This window comes from Orbicella faveolata, unplaced genomic scaffold, assembly GCF_042242905.1.
Source record: "Orbicella faveolata isolate gen_17 unplaced genomic scaffold, um_ofav_v1 contig_25, whole genome shotgun sequence".
Taxonomy (NCBI): Eukaryota; Metazoa; Cnidaria; class Anthozoa; order Scleractinia; family Merulinidae; genus Orbicella; species Orbicella faveolata.
The window spans coordinates 1,412,611-1,432,279 of record NW_028301553.1 but is presented as its reverse complement, the minus strand read 5'-3'; the positions used below and the strand labels follow the sequence as shown (position 1 = coordinate 1,432,279).

General features: G+C 39.3%; 1 protein-coding gene across 1 annotated transcript in view; it reads left to right on the top strand.

Moving 5' to 3' along the window:
- Nucleotides 1-427: 427 nt before the first annotated feature.
- LOC110040603 (A disintegrin and metalloproteinase with thrombospondin motifs 6-like) overlaps nt 428-19,669 on the top strand; it is a 42,512-nt gene continuing 23,270 nt past the window's right edge. The window contains exons 1-17 of the mRNA XM_020745856.2: nt 428-530; nt 2,401-2,468; nt 3,024-3,049; nt 3,576-3,642; nt 4,441-4,745; nt 4,986-5,142; nt 7,402-7,559; nt 7,993-8,076; nt 8,293-8,420; nt 11,570-11,589; nt 11,796-11,898; nt 16,109-16,243; nt 16,333-16,597; nt 16,697-16,792; nt 17,438-17,577; nt 18,328-18,394; nt 18,781-18,868. Coding sequence (XP_020601515.2) covers nt 457-530; nt 2,401-2,468; nt 3,024-3,049; nt 3,576-3,642; nt 4,441-4,745; nt 4,986-5,142; nt 7,402-7,559; nt 7,993-8,076; nt 8,293-8,420; nt 11,570-11,589; nt 11,796-11,898; nt 16,109-16,243; nt 16,333-16,597; nt 16,697-16,792; nt 17,438-17,577; nt 18,328-18,394; nt 18,781-18,868 — 1,981 coding nt within the window. The 5' untranslated portion in view covers nt 428-456. The remainder of the gene's footprint in view (nt 531-2,400; nt 2,469-3,023; nt 3,050-3,575; nt 3,643-4,440; nt 4,746-4,985; nt 5,143-7,401; nt 7,560-7,992; nt 8,077-8,292; nt 8,421-11,569; nt 11,590-11,795; nt 11,899-16,108; nt 16,244-16,332; nt 16,598-16,696; nt 16,793-17,437; nt 17,578-18,327; nt 18,395-18,780; nt 18,869-19,669) is intronic.

Here is a 19,669-nt window from a genome sequence, read left to right as displayed (position 1 = left end):
TACATAAACTGTATAGCTAACCTTGGCAGGGTTCTGCTCGCTTTATTTACTAGTGAGCATGTAACAATTCAGAAATCTGTTGTTTGTGATAATACAGACATCGTGTTTAATATTTAGTCTTCCTGTTTTTATAAAATAGCTGTCAAAACCACAGTTAGAGAGGTAACGAGTCCATCAATGTGTTTTTGCTTCATGTCGAAGGAATACTCGCATCTGACGCACGAGCGTCTTTTTAGTTTAAAGTCACGTTTTCACCCCTGAAGGTCGGTGTTCCTTGCAAGTAATGTTCCACCTGGTGCAGCAATGTCAACAGAATTTTCGGATCCTGAAAACATGTTTACACTTATCTTTACTAAAACAAACATTTTTTCAAATGCAATATTTTTATGCCCAAAGTGTTTACAGTTTAACCGAGACCTAAGCAAACATTCTGCAATCTTACTTCCGTGGTAATAGATGCTTTGTAAACAAGACTCGGGTGGCAGCCTGAGAATAAAGCTGTGTGTATCATCAACGAAAAAACTGATAAGGTAAGGAATCCAACGTTTGCTCAGTCACTACAGAATTGTCTGCCCAGAAGATTAATGAAACCCTATCCTCTCTGAAAACCGAGGGGAAACCAAACATCTGCTCTGGTGTAGCAAAGAGAGTAAGCACTGAAGATTCTTTGACAGTTTTAAATTTTTAACTTTTGTGCATGTGTTTAACATCTATTTGAACTTTGTTGCGTTCTAAATCAATAACTGTAGGAGATATAGAGATAGGAGATAGTTTGCATGCAAACTGAAGAGAGGATAGCATGTTATATAATCTATTTCCTAACCTATACAGCAGAAATTTTATTATTCTACTCACCCCGTTTTGTGATGGAATGGTGAAATAAAAAAACAAAAATCGCGCAACTCATAAAATGTTACTTGCTTGGACGCAAAAGGATTTTCTGCATGTCAACGACCCTTGATCCATTTTTTCACGCCCTAGATTCGCCCCTATGGATTTGAAATTGCTTTGCTCTTTATTTTTATTTTTCTTGATAAGCATTTATTTGTCGTTACACAATTATATAAGTAAAACCGAAGGTAGATCTATTTCTTATTTTTGTCCTAGCGTGTTGATGTCTTATGTAACGTGTTTCTTATAAAGTACAGATGAGGCAAAACGAGCTTCGTAGTACATAAATCTAAATAAAATTTTGACCTTGTTCCAAAGTGTATTTCCTAGATTTGCGTATACAGGCTGTTTAGGTTCCTTCGACAGTCAAATAGTCCCATTTTCAGTAACCCTGTCCCGGCAAGCTGGTATGTAGCTGTCGGAATTTCATCCAAAGATTGGCGCAAGTAACTAAGTACACAAAGAAAGAGTTCTTGGACAAGCGGACAGTTATAAATTATGATTGTTTAGTGTCTATACTCGACCAATGAAATCTTTCGAATGACACAAAGTCTTCAATCAATAAAAATTGCCTGACGGTCAAACTTTCTTAAAACTATGAATTTTTCGAATTACTAAGTCGACAGAACTGAAAAAGACGCGAGTAATTTAAGTCTCTCAGGGCTTATGGGACATTTTCAATAGTAGAGTTAAGAACTGCTTTGACATTTCCTGACTAATGTAAAAGAAAAACAAATAACTTAAGTAAACAAAGCGGGAGTCTCCTGCTCTGGAGACTCACGGGAAGAGGGGGTATTTAAACACACTGAGTTACAATTGCTTATCAGAGTCGATTATCGACCGATCAAGAGAAATTCCTTCACTGACGGCAAGTTCTTAACTGGTAAAAATCTTCTTTGCGCGGAGAGAATATCTCGACCGATAAAAAAGCACGTGAGTAACTCAAATACATAAAAAAATAGTTTCTCATGAATTATAATAATTCAGGGTTTATTAGGGGCGGAACGTACAGAACGAGCTTAAATGATGAATACTGTTCCGGAGATAAACATTTTTCAACCGGCTGACTGATCAAAATTGCCCCTGATATATTTGAGAGGGCTAGATAATGAAGCAAGACATCTTTTATCGCTTTTATAAATTAAAAGTGACTTTATCTAACATTTATCGTGGGAGGCGCGGTGGCCTCATGGTTAGTGCGTTCGTCTCCGGATCGAGCGGTCCGGGTTCGAGCCCTGGCCGGGGTCATTGTGTTGTGTTCCTGGGCAAGACACTTTACTCTCACAGGGGCCTCTCTCCACCCAGGTGTATAAATGGGTACCGGCGAACTTAATGCTGGGGGTAACCCTGCGATGGACTAGCATCCCATCCAGGGGGGAGTAAAAATACTCCTAGTCGCTTCATGCTACGGAAACCGGGATAAGCTCCGGCCTGATGGGCCACTTGGCTCGCATGCAGACTTTACCTATCTAACATTTATACATAACTTCAACTTTATGCAATCTTTAGTTTTAGGATGAAGCTCACTGAGTCGCTGGCCTTGTTCATGATTCTCCTAACAGCATTGTTTTGTGAAGGTAAGAGACCAAGAAACCAGTTACAGTAATCCTGGCTTTGTTGCTATCTTACTAACGCAATTTTTAGGAGCTTGGGTTTGAGGGAGCATCATATGCATAAAAATACATGTAGGTAAACATGTTTTCTTGTAAAACAATCATTTGACCATTTATTTTAATACATCATATGCTACGAAAACAAGAAAGTTTTCACTTAAACCCCCACGACCCTGGCATGACATTACACCTAAACCTCAGGGTAAATCGCACGTACACGTGTATGTTTTTTTGATTGTTTGTAAAACTGCAGCAGCAGAGCGCTTGGGAATGACGTAAGTCCCAAACCAAACCTTTAAGCAAGTGACAATCGAAGTAGTGGCAGCGAGAGAGTCGACTGGAAACAATTCACAATTTTACGTAAACGTATAATGTGCCTGAGTAATGCTATTATTTAACACATTTGCTATATTTACCGTTTTTATCTAGGGTCTAACTGAAATTTTCTTTTCCAATACGTTTTTAGAATGTCGTAAATATCACTGTTTTCTCACTGATATTTTAACTTATAATCCATAGCTTGTGCAAGGACGATGCGCCATAACGTAAGTACATGTACATCAATTGCTTTACGATGGAAAGACTGTAATTTTCCATGTAATACCAGCCTCCCTTCTAGTTTTGCCCAGAGAGAGAGAAAAGAAACAGGTTAAATAAAGTGTAAAGAGATCAAAGATTGCCAGTTTTATCTAAGAAACGTTTTACACTCAAGTAAGGCGAGCGAATATTGTCAGAAACAGAGTCATCTGTGATTTTTTTTCAAAAGTGAGATATCAAAGTTACCCAGTACGATAAACCCCAAAGAAAGTCGTACAATTATTCATAATAACTATACAAGCACAGCTAACAAGTGAACACGCCATTTAAGTACATTGTCCAATAAAATGTGATCCAGCTTCTGCAGCAGAAATACGACGCGCGCCTGAAAGTGAGCCTAATCAGAATAGAGAATTCCGTATAATAGTAGCTTCTACTTAAACACTTTAAGAACTACTAGATATGTTCTTGATTTAGGTTATTAATCTATTGTTTTTTTCATTCATTTCTGATGCATGATTGTTTCCCATACAGTCCCTTCACCATCATATGACAGAAAACGACCTGAATTACTTTTTCGGCGTTGATAATCATTTACAAGGTAGGAAAACCGGTTTAATTCTCGCTAAAGTGGTAATGAAGATAGTTTCCATTGTCGTTCATTTCCCCGAAGTTTCATAGTTCAAATTTTTAGGAAGTGAGATGTCTATCTCTCTAACATTCTATGAATGTGCTTCAGAGTGATCGAGATCATGCCTGGGGCAATGATCAAAGTCGCAGAAAGTAACTTGAATAATATGGTTGTCTTTTAGTTAGATTCACTAATGCTAGATTCTTCAAGACTGTTATTTTTCCATCGACTCGCTTTTCTTATTACTGAATATTCATTGCTTGATTTATTTTCTTGTGTGATGTGGTTTGCATTCTTTCTGATGATATTTTGAGAACCCTGTTTTGTCCAAGACCTTAAAGAATATCTAGTCTTTTATCGAGCCCTGAAAAAGGTTTTCTACACCCGGCCTAGTCATAAATTGGTTGTTTACCATTTACCCAAAAATTCCCGAAATTTCGGTTACAATGTTAATGTAAGACAATTTTGGCTGGACTGACCGGGGAAATGTTTAAATTAAACGGAACTTCTTGGAAGGAAGTCCTAAATTTTTTTCAACGAATTATTCAAGTGGAAAATGTGCTTACTATTTGCAATTCTTCACCGCCACTGCACCTTGGAATTATGATCCGGCCGAGCTCGTCCTAGTTTCTTCCTGTAAATTGGAGGTTTTTAAGTAAATGGTAAATGACCAATCTGAACGAAATTTACTTTCAGGCATTTTTGCTCACCATTTGCACCAAATGGTAAACAACCATTTTAACTCTGTTTTCCCTGTTTCTGCTGCAGTTCCAGAGTATGATGTAACTAGTCCGTACCAGCTAGATGAAAGAGGTCTTCCAATTCATGACCAACGTCAGCGACGAACGGATGAACTACGCGAAAACGTGTTTTATAAAGTCCCTGCATTTGGTAGAGAACTGGACTTGAACCTTACATTGAACCGAAAGTTGATGTCACGTAACCTCATCATGGAGACGAGGCGTACTGATGGCACAGTGTCACATGCTAGCGTGCCCAAAAACACATACTATCTTGGTCACGTGGTGTCCGATCCACATTCAATGGTTGCAGTTAGCAATGAAGGAGGACTGGTATGTACATACACTGTATGCAACAATTTCCATCAAAACTTCAATGCCAGTGCACTTTTTAAAGTTTGAACGTTTAGAAAAGAATTGTGATAAACTTTACATTAACTTAAACGATCAGTTTTCCATAACTCATATACTAATGGGTGACACAGTCCATGTGTCGTATTAAAAGTTTTGAAATCCTTACTTGAACATTGTATCAAAACTATTAGTTTTATTTTCATTTTTAAATCACCCTAGACTGGGATGCTAAAACTATCAAGTGATACTTTGTTCATACACCCACTACCGATTCATCTTGCAAAGAGGGCAGCTCCCAATGGACAAAAAGCGACACCTCATTTAATTTACAAGAGGTCTCTTCAGATTCACGTTGATGACCAAACATCAAAAACAGGTAGGAATCATATTTCTATTTGGTGCGTATGGGAGATGGGTATTTTGGGGGAGTGGAGAGGGTGGGGCATATCGGTATGGCAGTCTTTGATGCGATAAACGATGATTACAAGTTTCGTTTGCTACGTGCTGAGAACATCCCAGAAAATAAGGAAACTGACTGCAAGAGCGAAACCCCGAGAACAAAACGAGCAACTACACTGGTTTAATACTGCTATTCATTCCATATTAAATCAATCTCTCTACTGTTAAAAAAATTAGCAAATGGTGAGAATGCAATAAAGATTAACTCAACAGTTCATTGCTGGCTTAATGCCTTAGCAACTGACGAGGAGTCGAGGTTTATAAATATCCATTATTCTTCTGTAAACCAAAGAAATAGAAATTTGCCTCCGGCAACCTCTCGAATGGCATCATCGTTCATTGTCAACTTTCTAACTCGATTGATTTATGCATACCTTCTGCATCGAAGAAACTGCCGCTATGTACATCTTTTTCCTTAATTTTTTTTTTTTTTTTTTTTTCATTCTTGGTCTCTCTCTTTCCTCCTTTCCTCTTTTTGATCGATCCTCTTTTACGGTCGATCCTCTTCGCTCACACCTTAACAGCCTGCCCACTTATTCGTCGCAATTTCACTTTCCCCACCTTGTTACCTTTTTTAGCAAATTACCGTAGAATTCCGAAAGTAACGGCCCCCGTTACGAACTTTCGGATTTAGGAGGCAAAACGGGCCGTTACGTTCGGGTAGCCGTCTTTCGGGCAGCCGTTATGGTTAAAAAACGTTTGTACAGTAACAGTCGTTTCAGACAAAGCGGACATGTAACACAATAAAAAATTCTGTTCATGTCTATTACTAAACAACTACCAACATAAACAAAGCAGACTGTATAAACAAATAACGGCCCCATTTTTGGTACTGTAGGAAGAAAGGTATGGTGATATTATATCGCAATGTAACTAATACTGATTGAAACGTTATATCAAATATTACATCAAATATAATTCGGTTTTTTATTGCAGTCGAGTAGTAATCTTCACCTGGCCGCTACTTTCGAGTGGGTCGTTACTTTCGGAGGGACCGTTATTTTCCGGATTCAATATGAAAGTAAAAAATTAACGTTATTTTAGGAGAAATCGCTACTTTCAGAATTGTACGGTATATATTCATTACTTTCGATATGCTGAATCACGCAACTCTGGAACTTTCCAAATAAATTACAATAAACATCAAAGACGTATCAAGAAGTTTCAACATTATTGCCAAGATCCTAAACTTAAATCAGATTCTTGTAATACGTTTGTAGCCATTGTTATGTGAACTTAAAGGTAAGACGCTACGTAGGGTTTGAACGAACAAGTCACAGTCTTCGGCTAAAATAAAACATAGCCCAGGCGATTGCCCGACAAAGTTTTATACGAAAAGGCTACGCCCCAAGTTCCAAAACCTGACCATTTATACATCGATTTTTGACAGACAATATGGCCCTTTCATTTACCTTCCATGTAAATGACTCCCCCTTCCCAAGCCCACGGTAGGCACACAACATCCTTTGTCTAGAATCCTGCATTGGTTAGCTCCTTATAAAGCTTACATGACTGCATGATTCAGTCAATCAGTCAATCAGTCAATCAGTCAGTCAGTCAGTCAATCAGTCAGTCAGTCAATCAGTCAGTCAGTCAATCAGTCAGTCAGTCAATCAGTCAGTCAGTCAATCAGTCAGTCAGTCAGTCAATCAGTCAGTCAGTCAGTCAGTCAATCAGTCAGTCAGTCAATCAGTCAGTCAGTCAATCAGTCAGTCAGTCAATCAGTCAGTCAGTCAATCAGTCAGTCAGTCAATCAGTCAGTCAGTCAATCAGTCAATCAGTCAATCAGCCAATCAGCCAATCAATCAATCAATCAATCAATCAATCATTTATCTAGACAGGCAACGTCTATGGGCCAAAAGTTCGTTCAAAATACGTGCGAGCGAACTTAAGATAAAAGCGCATAAAAGAGAGTCAACCGTTAGATATGTTTGTGGCCGATATTTTGAAAGGACATCTCAATACCTAAATGAATTTCGTTACCTCAGCTCGTGAAATTCCTACATTTTCATGTTTCTTCAGCCTAAAAAGGTACCACTTTCGGGAGAAGCCTTCTTTTATTGAACGCGTACGCCCCCCTCCCCCACCCCCCCGTACTCATTCGGGACACATACAAGCCCTAAATAAAATTCGTTTTATAGCATCATACTATTTCAAAGAAGCTCTTGTTTTGCAGATTTGATGAGCACCAATAACAAATCGGACGAAGTTAAGAAAGAAAAGATGAAACTCAAAACAATGGAGGCATTCCTGATGCTCGAAGCTGATACAGCAGCCAGTCTAGAGAGAGAAAATCGCGACCCTCAACAGTTCCTTCTTTTGTTGGGAAATATAGTAAGAAATATAGCAAGAGCCTGCCCGGATTAACTTTGTTAGTGTTGAATATTGACGTCCCTTGCCCATTAAAATATCTTGAAAGTGGCTGGGGAGTGTCCAGATTAGCTGTTAAGAAGATTAGTAGTTTAGCAGTTATGCGCTGTCACTGGCTATTAACTGGAAATTAACCTCCTTATGACTTAAACTTTAAAAAACGTAGAGAAAAGTTTGATCAAGAGCTATCAACTGGTGTCATTCAGATTTTAGACTTAATCGTCATCAGTGTCATGACGCATATCATTGTCGATAAGAGTACAGACAACGCTAAACCACATTCGATTTGTTAAATTTCTGGAGCTCTTTTTGTTCCTCTTGTCTTTTATGACTTTTATCCAGTGAACATCACGTTGCTAAATTTTCAACATTTTGATATTCTGCATGTTTGTTGTAGATTTCAGGTCTCCTAATGGATCCGAGCATTGGAGATATTCGTATCTCTTACGTAGTTTCGGGAATAATTGTAATCGACAAAAAGGTAAGCCGCTGAACGGTTTACTACTTTCCTTGTGCTAATTGCATGGTTAGGATTGGAATCTATAGTTATAGCTCATAATTATTGTCATCATTACTGTCACGGTTTATATCGTGTTACCGTTACAATAATACATTAGTGTTATTGTGACTGTTCCCGTTTAATGTTGGTGCCCGTTTTACTGTCAGTTTTAATGTTTGATATCTTCAACTTCCTCAGGTTTTAGAAGTAGAATACACAGATACCAAAAAGTTATGGATGAAGAAGTTGGCAAGTTATTTAAGATCTATTAACAACCCAGACGATGCTAGCCCCGATCATTTTGACGTATGTTCCCTTATATACAGGTAAATAACCAAACAGGAAAAGGGAACTGGGGTAGAATGCCCGAAATTAGAAATCCTTTCATGCCTTTCAGTCAAATATTGAAAAATAGCTCTGCACTCGATTTTTTTTACGAAAAAATTAGGGAAATTAACTGAATGTAAATGGTGAAAGCGATCGAAAAGCTACAGCGTTACCTTATCTACATCAAGAAATAATATTTCCCCGAAGGGCAGGTACTTACTTACCTGACGGGGAGATGTAGTTCTTCGGACTTCCTCGTAGATTGATACGAGCAATACAGGTGCAGAGCTGAACCACATTTTTAGAAAAGTTTAAGACGTTCCTTGCTTCTCTGAGAGAGTAGTGCGAAGGTGACAAAAGACAGTAATAAGGAGGGGAGAAGTCTGATCCGACTCTGGTTGGGGAACAGTATTGCTGGTATCAGTCTACAAGGAAGTTGGAAGAACTTTATTTCCCCGGCAGGTAAGTATCTTCCTTCCGGGGAAATAATGTTTTTTGTTCACCTTCTCTCCGATTAATACTCGCAATACATGTGCGAACTATAAGGGTTGCTGGATAAAGTATCCAAAATCTTGAACATGCAGTAGCTTTAATAACTGTTCCGCTAACTGTAGCATGAGGAGTCCAGTAAATCCTGACCTCCAGTAAACTGTAATGACACATAAGTAATGCCCTGGCAAACTCCCCCATTGTCGTTTGATCTCTGCCGATTACCAGTCCGTTGCTACCAGAATAGTCTTCAAAAGTCATCCGCATGCACTGCGACAGAAGTAGAAGCATTCGGAGTGGAGTGGCTGGTGAAGTGGCAACGGAATTCAAATGTTGGAAGCGGAGATATCTCTTCGATTCCTGGTGTATCGGGACTGCGTAGTAACCCTTGACCTTGAAGTCGAGCTTCATCATATAATCGCCCTGGCAGAGGAGAGAGCGGGCAGTAGCGAGCCCCTTTATTGTGAGCTTCTCCTTAGGGGAGAAATCTTTTTATTACGTTCAAGTTGATCACAGAACGAAACTCCCCTGTGCTTGATCCCCTCTCCAGCAGAAGGTGTTTAAACGAACCGCCGTGGGCAAGGATGTACTCTGGAAACTGCCCCCTTGGACATGAGAGACTGAATTGCCTCTCTCATCAGTTCTGCCTACTGCCCCTCCTGGACCACCGTTGGTGGAGCTCGCCACTGACATGGTGTCATGACAAAGGGTATCTTGTATTCCGAAACAGCTTGAAGGATCCATTTGTCTATCGAAAAAAGCTTCCGATTCGTTAGGAAAGTTCATTGTCGGTTTGCCGTTTGATTGTGTAGGAGTGAGAGGAGATACGCAGATGGTTCTGCTGTATTTAGCCCCTGACCCTCCAGACTAGTGTCATTTTCCTTTTCAGCCTGCCCTAGCCTGCTGTCCCCGCCTAAACGGGGTTTGGTCACCAAAGGATGACCCTGTGGCTTGTTGCCTTCCTTTGGCTTACAAATCCGTTTGGAGTTTGATGCCTTGTCGTGAAAGTGTGTCGTGTAACTGATGTGCGAAAAAAATGTTTATCTGTTAGTAGGTCCTTGCGCAATGCCTGTTTCCCTAGATCAGCATTCTGAAAAGTGTCGTTGCCGCCAAACATTCAGACGTACAATGACGTTTTTATACACGACCCCACGAGCTTCTAGCTTTAAAACTCATCGTGTTGAAATAAAGGCTTCCTATCCCCTATCCTATCCTACGTTGCCTAGCATGGCAAAAGCGTCTTCTAACATTTCCCGCATGACATCAGGATAATTCCATTTTCCCCTTCCTCGTCAGGGGGTGAGTCCAGGTGCATCAGCGCTGATAGTATTGGCCCTGCCACTGTGATAATGGGCCTCTGCTTCTCAGCAAGACCATCGTCAAAGACAAAGACATCTTCGGTCTTCCGAACGGCGTTTGATTTTCGGATTTCTTCCTTCATGCCTGCCTCCATAGTGGGTTCCCGCATGCCGGTGGGAGAATTGGCTGATAACTCCTTCCATTTCGCCTTGGTCAGTGGCTTAGTAGAAGCTTTGGTGGTAAGGTCTAGAAGTTCTGAAGAGAGCTCAACATCTTCCACTGTTGCATAGGAACGTTCACCCTGATTAGATGGATACGGGGTTTTCTTTACAGTTTGAGAACGAGATGAGTCGGATGCAGCACTCTTGTTTGGAGGTTCTTGCGATGTGATAGACCTCATGAAGAGAGGAACTTTCATAAAATAACAGGGAGAGCTTTTGCAACAGACCACTCTATACGCCTTTCCAACCCGGGTGCCGAGCGACCACAGCCATCTCGGCCGAAGCCGACTTACTCACATTGCCTTGAGAGGACAAAAATGGCGGTCAGTGGCGCATGCCTTCTTGAAAAAAAATCGTCAGTTCGAATAAGCACCCACGAAAACATCTCGCTCAATCCGTTGGAAGAGTGACCTTCTTCTGTCAAAACGACGATAAGCACAGAAATTAAACCTGAAACAAAGCTTACGTTCTCTGATTTAGAATCATTCATATTGATGACAAAATTGTAGAAAACGCTGCATAAAAAATTCATAAACTGAAGATGTGGTCGACTGAACGAAACAGGAAGCAAGGCACGCCTTGAGCTTTAAACCTTTTTTTTTTTTTTAAATGTGGTACTCATACCGTGTGCGGTCGCGCTCTACACATCTACATGTATTGTGAGTATCAGTCGGAGAGGAGGTGAAGAAGAATTTGACAAGAGGGAAGAGATAAATCAGGTAGTCTGTCCCTTGCCATTTCACAGATATAAGCAGAAAGCACAAAAATTCTTGTGCTTGTAAGGAGTCAGCGTGGCCGAGCGGTTAAAGCGCTGGACCTGAAATCCGGAGGTCGCGGGTTCAAGTCCCGCTCTGACCACTAAGCTGGAGTTGTTTCTCGGTAGACTCTTGTTCAACTCCTTGGTCATGCTTGTGAATAGCCAACTGGTCTGCTTCAGGCCAGTTGGGACTTTTAAGCCTATGATAATCAGTTGATATATTTGTTTCTTTCAGTTTAAGTGGCATGCCTGTCAACTAGCTAGGTGTAGCTAAGTGCATTGACCACTTTAAACAACAACATTTGAACATTTTGAACATTTTGAACATTTGAACAGAAATTCTTAGACTGACCTTGTTTTGTTTTCTTATCCTTTCGCTCAGCATGAGAAGCGGAGTCGGCGGTAAGGAGACATTTTTTCTGTCATATAATTATATGCCAGTTAAATTTTCTTCGCTGTATTTATTAGCAGCCTTCATTTACATTGAGCCTTCTTCACTTCCTTCCCTCTATGCGTATCTGAATGTTGCTCTCAGTTTTTCATGCACAATTCAATTCCGCCTTGCATGTAGTTTTCGGTTAGTACTTTATCTCTTCTTTATGATTCAGGACTCGCTTCTCTCAGGAGCATGTGCAAGATAGTGGCTGGAAACGTTAACAATATGGTGGGCCTACAAACTGCGCTCGTAATCGCTCACGAAACTGGTCACAAGTATGTCTAACTCTTCCCTGACGTTCAGATGGTGCAAATTTAGTAACATAACAAATGAATTAAAAGCTTATTTTTTCAAAGTTCCTTTACAAGTGCTCCAGACGCTTCACAGCTGTAAAGATATCTTTTTCTTTAATAGAATAATATTAGTTTGTTTCTAACGAAACGTTTACACCCCCTAGCACTTGTACAATCGCTGTAAGTTTTTCTCTGTCTTGATGCATTTCTTTTGCTTTTAGCTTAATTCTCGCAAAACGTGAGGGCGATTTCCATATGCCTTGCGCTACGTATGTTGGACTGAGTTTAAGGGTCTTGGGCCGAGTTTTAAACGGCTCGAAACTGAACTGATCAAAATGACGCTGGCTACTAGTCAAACATAGCTTCATTCTGTTGTTTTGATCATTTCGTTTTCTAAAAGCACTGCCACTCATCAAATGGACTTTATTTGCAAAAAATTACAGTTGGCTGGGTAAAAAAACACGCATTGTTCGCGTTTTTCATACAAATTTTCGATATTGTTTGTTTTTATTGCCAAGTTACGGAAAAGTAAAATTAAAATCATTGAATAAAAGAATTTAAGAATTTTATCTCCGAATCTCAGGTCTGTCAGATATTCCGTGCTTCAGTTAACCCAGTTCTCAAAAAATTATAAAGTTCAGTCTAGAAACGCTATATTTGGCGGCCGGAAATCAATGAAAACATCTGGAATTTATTTTTACTTCTTAAAGCGATCAGATTCTCAAAGGAATAAACATCCATATGAACACTTTTCCTAAAGAAACACTAAAGAAATATGAAGTATTCAAACTACTAAAACATGAAGCATTAAAACTGCTAAAACATGAAGTATTCAAACTGCTAAAACAGGAAGTGTTCAAACCGCTAAAAAATCAAGTGCTCGAGCTGCTAAATTATTAAGTCAGTGTTCCAACTACTAAAACATGAAGTGTTCAAACTGCTAAATCATGAACTGTTCAAACTGCTAAAACATGAAGTGTTTAAAGTGCTAAAATATTAAGTGTTCAAACTACCAAAATATTAAGAGCAGCTTCGTCTAAATATCAACTAGACTTGGAAATAGCGAAAAAATCGAATTTCTTCCAACTCGCCCAGAATGAAGCCCTACGGGTACTAGTTACAAAAATATTGTTTTAAGCTCGATAAATCAAAAAAAATTTTTTTCCGCAATTTTTTCGTTTCGATGCCCCAAATCGGCCAAAATCCATCGAAAATGAGCGGCATATTCAGAGGCTCGTAAACTCAAAAGTAAAAATCTTCATTACAATCTGATTACACGTCGTATTTGTACTTCCTTTCTTGTCTATTTAGAGCTAAATAGATTGTGATTTGATTGGAACAAAAATATTTGATGAATTTTCTAAATTAACGACCCAAGACAGCTTTACAAGAGGTCTACATTTAGCCTATTTTCAAATGCTAAAAAGGCGTTCTGGTACACGGCTTTTCCCAAAACGCCTAGTTTGGTCTGAAAGAGCATTGTTTCTTCTTCAAATTAGTGAAATAAAATTTTTGGGCAAATAAAATCGCGAGCGCTGAGATAGCGAACTAAATGCAGCACTTCTTCCTGAAAACGTGACCTTTGACCCAAGTGTAACGAAACCGATTACTGCAAGAAAACCCGGAAGAAAAGCAAACGCTTCGTTATTTTGAAACAATTTCTAGGGATATCTCTCCGAAACCATGATTGCAAGAAACTATTTCCAGATATGAAATCTTACAGGGTGAAGGAAGGAGCTAAAGGGTGCATTTTGACACAATAACTTTGTTTGCTGAGAATTGAATTGAAGTCAATTCCAGTGAAATTTGCAAACTTGAAGTATGTTAGCCGATACTTACCTGAATATTTATATTTATAGAAGAGTCGTCTTCTTGGATTAACCTTCAAAAGAAGGTGGACCCAGATTTGGAAACCTCTAAAAGAAGAAATGTTTAATGTTCCGTGACCTGCCCGCTGCTATAAATTCCATGCAGATGCCAACTGCATGTTTGTCGTAAAACCAACTGAACTCCACTGACAGTTTCCATGTGCAACCCCAAAATAAACAATCCCCAAAAATGTAAAGTGAAATTGGCTGTCTTCATGAACAGTTAGAAGCTAGAGTCAAGTTTCATTACCTTTAAAAAGTGCTTGATTTTATTTGTGTGCGTCGACTTTGTTCACTACTCTCACGTTCGAATACCGCGAATCGGTCACGTCAAAACAGTGCAGACCGTGCAGACTGCAGACACTTGTTTGGGCTTTTCATTGTGACTCCTTTTTTTGGGTCTAGTTACAAAATAGCGTTAAATATATCTGAAAGTTTGTCATTTATCCAAAGGCTGCACAAGCGCAATATTTGACTCTTGATTCAAAAGACAAACGCGTACGAGACTTTGTACGGGAAACTTACTCAGTCTGCACGGTCTGCAGTGTTTTGGCGTGACCGATACTACGCAGTATTCGAAAGTGACAGTAACTACTGAGTGAACAAAGTAAAATCAAGCACTTTTAAAACGTAATGGAACTTGACTCTAGCTTCTAATTGTTCTTGAAGACAGCCAATTTCACTTTACATTTTTGGGGATTGTCTATTTTGGGGTTGCACATGGAAACTGTCAGTGGAGTTCAGTTGGTTTTACGACAAACATGCAGTTGGCATCTGCATGGAATTTATAGCAGCGGGCAGGTCACGGAACATTAAACATTTCTTCTTTTAGAGGTTTTCAAATCTGGATCCTGCTTCTTTTGAATGTTAATCCAAGAAGACGACTCTTCTATAAATATAAATATTCAGGTAAGTATCGGCTAACATACTTCAAGTTTGCAAATTTCACTGGAATTGACTTCAATTCAATTCTCAGCAAACAAAGTTATTGTGTCAAAATGCACCCTTTAGCTCCTTCCTTCACCCTGTAAGATTTCATATCTGGAAATAGTTTCTTGCAATCATGGTTTCGGAGAGATATCCCTAGAAATTGTTTCAAAATAACGAAGCGTTTGCTTTTCTTCCGGGTTTTCTTGCAGTAATCGGTTTCGTTACACTTGGGTCAAAGGTCACGTTTTCAGGAAGAAGTGCTGCATTTAGTTCGCTATCTCAGCGCTCGCGATTTTATTTACCCAAAAATTTTATTTCACTAATTTGAAGAAGAAACAATGCTCTTTCAGACCAAACTAGGCGTTTTGGGAAAAGCCGTGTACCAGAACGCCTTTTTAGCATTTGAAAATAGGCTAAATGTAGACCTCTTGTAAAGCTGTCTTGGGTCGTTAATTTAGAAAATTCATCAAATATTTTTGTTCCAATCAAATCACAATCTATTTAGCTCTAAATAGACAAGAAAGGAAGTACAAATACGACGTGTAATCAGATTGTAATGAAGATTTTTACTTTTGAGTTTACGAGCCTCTGAATATGCCGCTCATTTTCGATGGATTTTGGCCGATTTGGGGCATCGAAACGAAAAAATTGCGGAAAAAAAATTTTTTTTGATTTATCGAGCTTAAAACAATATTTTTGTAACTAGTACCCGTAGGGCTTCATTCTGGGCGAGTTGGAAGAAATTCGATTTTTTCGCTATTTCCAAGTCTAGTTGATATTTAGACGAAGCTGCTCTTAAGTACTCAATCTGCTAAAACATAGAGTGTACGTTCAAACTGCCAAAAATTGAAGCGTTGAAACTGCTAAAACATGAAGTGTGGAAACTACCAAATATTAAGTGTTCAAACTGCTAAAACATGAGTTGTTTGAACTGCTAAATTATTAAGTGCTCAAGTGTTGACTTCGCTAACAATACCAGGATGAATCACTCTTTTCGAGGTACGTGACAGCCTTCCCGCGGCCATCATGTGGTGTGAAAACTTTAATTTATAAATACTGCACTGGCAAACAGAAGGGCGCTATTGAACTAAAAACTCGCACGAAGATCTATATTTTGGAGGTCGTAAAGCCAATAAATATATAAACTCACGAGATCCCAAGCTAGATTTTTGATATCAGAATTTAATGACGTCAAGTGAAAACAATGAATACGTTAACTACAGTCAACCGCATAAATTTGTATTTGATAATGACGACACACTGTTACAAAAGGCCATGGTTTGTAGCTTGTCTCTTAAAAAATGTTCTTCCAGTTCTTTCAGTTGTCATCAATACAACAGCAAAAATAATGTAGCAATAACGACATAAATGAGTTTCCTTCTTGTTCCCTCTAGCATGGGTGTGCCTCACGATGGAAGCAGGGCCGACTGTCCAGAGGGTACCTACATTATGGCACCCGCACTCCCAGGGGGTCGATCTGCTGAAACTTGGTCTCCGTGCAGTAGCGAAATCATTCAAGATTTCCTGAAGTAAGAAGAATGGGAAGAGAAGAAAGGAGTTATTTTAACTAGCGTTTCCCTTATTTATACCTAATGAGCAATTTTTATGTGTTTTACAGTAGTGACAGATCATCGTGTTTAAATGACAAAGCCCAAAACGAAGCAACAGTGGTTTATAAGGAAATAAAACCGAGAATTATTCCGGGAAACATAAAATTTGACACACTAGGAGTCAGGACTGCACGTGATACAACAAAGTTGATTGATCTTAAAAAGTTCAACCAGGGGAAACAATTAGAGAGGTTTCCTGGCGAAATCATGAGTGCAGACGATCAATGTGCCTTGCAGTATGGAAAGAACCACAGACAGTGCTACCAAAAAAGGGTAATCATTGTTTGCATTGCTATTGAATAGTTATTCTACAAGTGCAAATTTTCATACCTCATTCAGTTATCTTCAAGTTGTCTTACCCTTTCATTGCAGACTGACTGCGGTAGCTTGTGGTGTACATTGGACGGATACTCATGCTTTAGTCAAACTGCCCCTATCGCAGATGGAACTCCCTGTGGAAGCAGACAGGTAAACTGACTTTTTTAACGTCAGTATTACACTCTATGCAAAAGGAAAAACAAGAGCTAAAATTAGGAAAGGAAAGGAAAAACAATTAAAAATTAGCTTTTCCATCGAAAATTGGCACTTTGAACAGACTGTTTCCAATTCCATTTTCAAATAGAGAATACATGTTATGTCAAATTTAACCTTCGTGGAAGTACGAGAGGGCGTATTTTAGACCTGGTAGTCAATTTCCTCATTACAAGAACATTGAAACTTTACCGACGAATTGTAGCCAAATATAAAGCAACATCACGCGCTCCTGAAGGCGTGAAAGATCACTTTTTATTTTATGAAGTTGACAAACTTGAAATTTCTTAGATTTCCAATTGATATTTCAAAACCCTCTGGTCTTTGTTTATTGAAAAAGTCACTACAATTGCTCAGAGCTTTCGAAAATGCCTTTCGTTGCGTTAAACGATCATTGCAGCTCTCAACCAATCGGCGTGCAGATTTTCTTTTTCTTTCCGGGATTTGTTTTCTCATTTCATAATTCATATATTATATACATTACAGAATTGTTAGGTTTTGGTACGCGAAAAAATTAAATTAATTAACTAATGAATTGACTAATAAATGAATTACTAAAATAACGTGGTTAAATCCCCGCAGTGGTGCATTAAAGGAGAATGTGTTGACAATGGACGTCCTCATATAAATGGCTGGTGGAGCGAGTGGTCGAACTTTACATCCTGTTCTCGAACGTGTGGTGGAGGAGTACAACACAGAAAACGAACATGCACAAACCCACCGTATGTGTTTACATGCCACTTAAATAATCACATTTATTGTATGGCAAGCTCCGCGAGCGGGCAAGATGAATCAAATCCTGCGCTGTGATTGGCTACCCGAGCGGGCAAGATGGGGCTATCTTGCCCGCTCGGGACTACCCGCCGTTCCCGCAAGAAAAATTTCCCGGAAAGGCATATAATAAATCCTTTATTGACCAAGCTTGTTCGGTCAAGATGGCTGAATATTGGCCTCGCTCTTTTTTTGCGAGTTTATGGACCTCGACTCCGTCTCGGTCCATAAACTCGCAAAAAAAAGAACTTGGTCAATATCCAGCCATCTTGACCTCACACTTAGTCAATAACCCATATATATCACACATTTCATGAAATTTGGTCTTTTCCTCTAGATTTGACTTTTAACTGAGCTGCGAAGGACCTTCTCAGTAATTTATTGACACCATGAGTGCCCTTGTTCAGTAACTAAGTAGATTAAACACTTTCCCTATTTTCGACTTTGGTTGTATGCATTATTTTCTCAATTGTCCTAAATAAGTATCGTATATCAGTCAAATATACATCATCTGTGTATCACAACCAATCATGTGGACAGTAACCCTTGTCGATATTCTATTTATCAACTATTGGTATTTACCTGTAACCAAATGCGGTAGCGTGTCACCATATTATTGTTGTTTCCGTGGCTTTTCACGTGTCTAGTTGGTGTGAAAAAGGTATCATTATCTTTTCTACATATAATTTTCAATCATAAAGGCCATCGAACGGAGGGAAAACATGCGAGGGAAAACCAACAGGACATTGGAGAATTTGTAGCATTCAGGTATGTGTGAATTCTGTTTTTGTTTTCAATAAATAGAAAACAATTGATAAGTACTGCTCCTTCCTTTCTGTGATGTATATTTACATCCCTTTTATTTTAAATGCAGTGTCTTTATCTGCTTGAACTCATTCATAAGGAAGACTGGATGCACCTTTAATAGAAGAAAACAATGTTGCACCAGGCTAAACCAGCCAGCACCCAATACGACCATACACATATAATGAGAGTTTACGATCATAATTTAACGGATTGCAAGCTAGAAAGCCTGCAAAAAAAAGGAACAGGGGAGGAGGCAATTTGCGAAAAAATTGTACTCTCCTGTGGGCTCAGTACAAATCCTGACCAGGAAACAATGCATTTGAAAATGCTCATTGCTTTTGTCACAGGCTTGCCCTGGAACCTCGGTAACTAGTTACCGTAATGAACAGTGTGTGAAAGCAAGAGGACCTGGGTCATCTGCATTTTACTACGGAAGTGAGTATTGCTGGATATGGAACATCCGTTATGATTACGTTTGCACATGTGGTCGATACAGGCTCTGTTGAATCTGTACAAAGCTTCCCGTATTCTTTTTTAAAAACCATCCCTCTCCGAGGCTTGATTGTCTCCTATTACCTTACTGAGATCATTTAGGAAGTTATCTTGAGACCATTGCACGTACAGAGGCATACAAAGAGTGTTTTTCTTGAAACATCTGTTCTCCATGGTGGCTGGGAAACCGATCAGCACTTCAATTTGTTAACCACACCCTAAATAACTTCCTAAGCAGACGTTCTTTGGGCTCGTTCAAGTTGCGCAAATTGGAAACACGTCTTCTGAAACACGGGGCTATTTATGTAGCCCAATCAGCGCACTTCTCGATCAAGGCAACGAACTTGGGACCCGGAGAACTTTTGCAAGAAACTTGCAGGAGATGGATATCAGCGCGACTTTTCAACGAGTGTTTAGACATTAAAACCGTCGATATAAATCCTTATCAGCGAGAAGCTACAGATTATTTCGTAAAGAAAAAGAAGGACTTCTTCGCGCGCAGACATTCGTTTGGCTAGTTCCTGGCAAAATCTGACAGCCTACGGGAAGTCTGCTAGCCTGGAACTTGGAAAACGATCGCAAGACACCAAAATACGAATGTGGCATTTCAACGAGTGTGTAGGACATTCACGATATTTCGTTTAAATCTTCCTCGAGAAACTATAGTGTATTTCGCAGTAAAAAAGATTAGGTGTTCGTACGTCTGCGAGCCTCCTCAGACTGGATTAGAATAATTGTGTATTT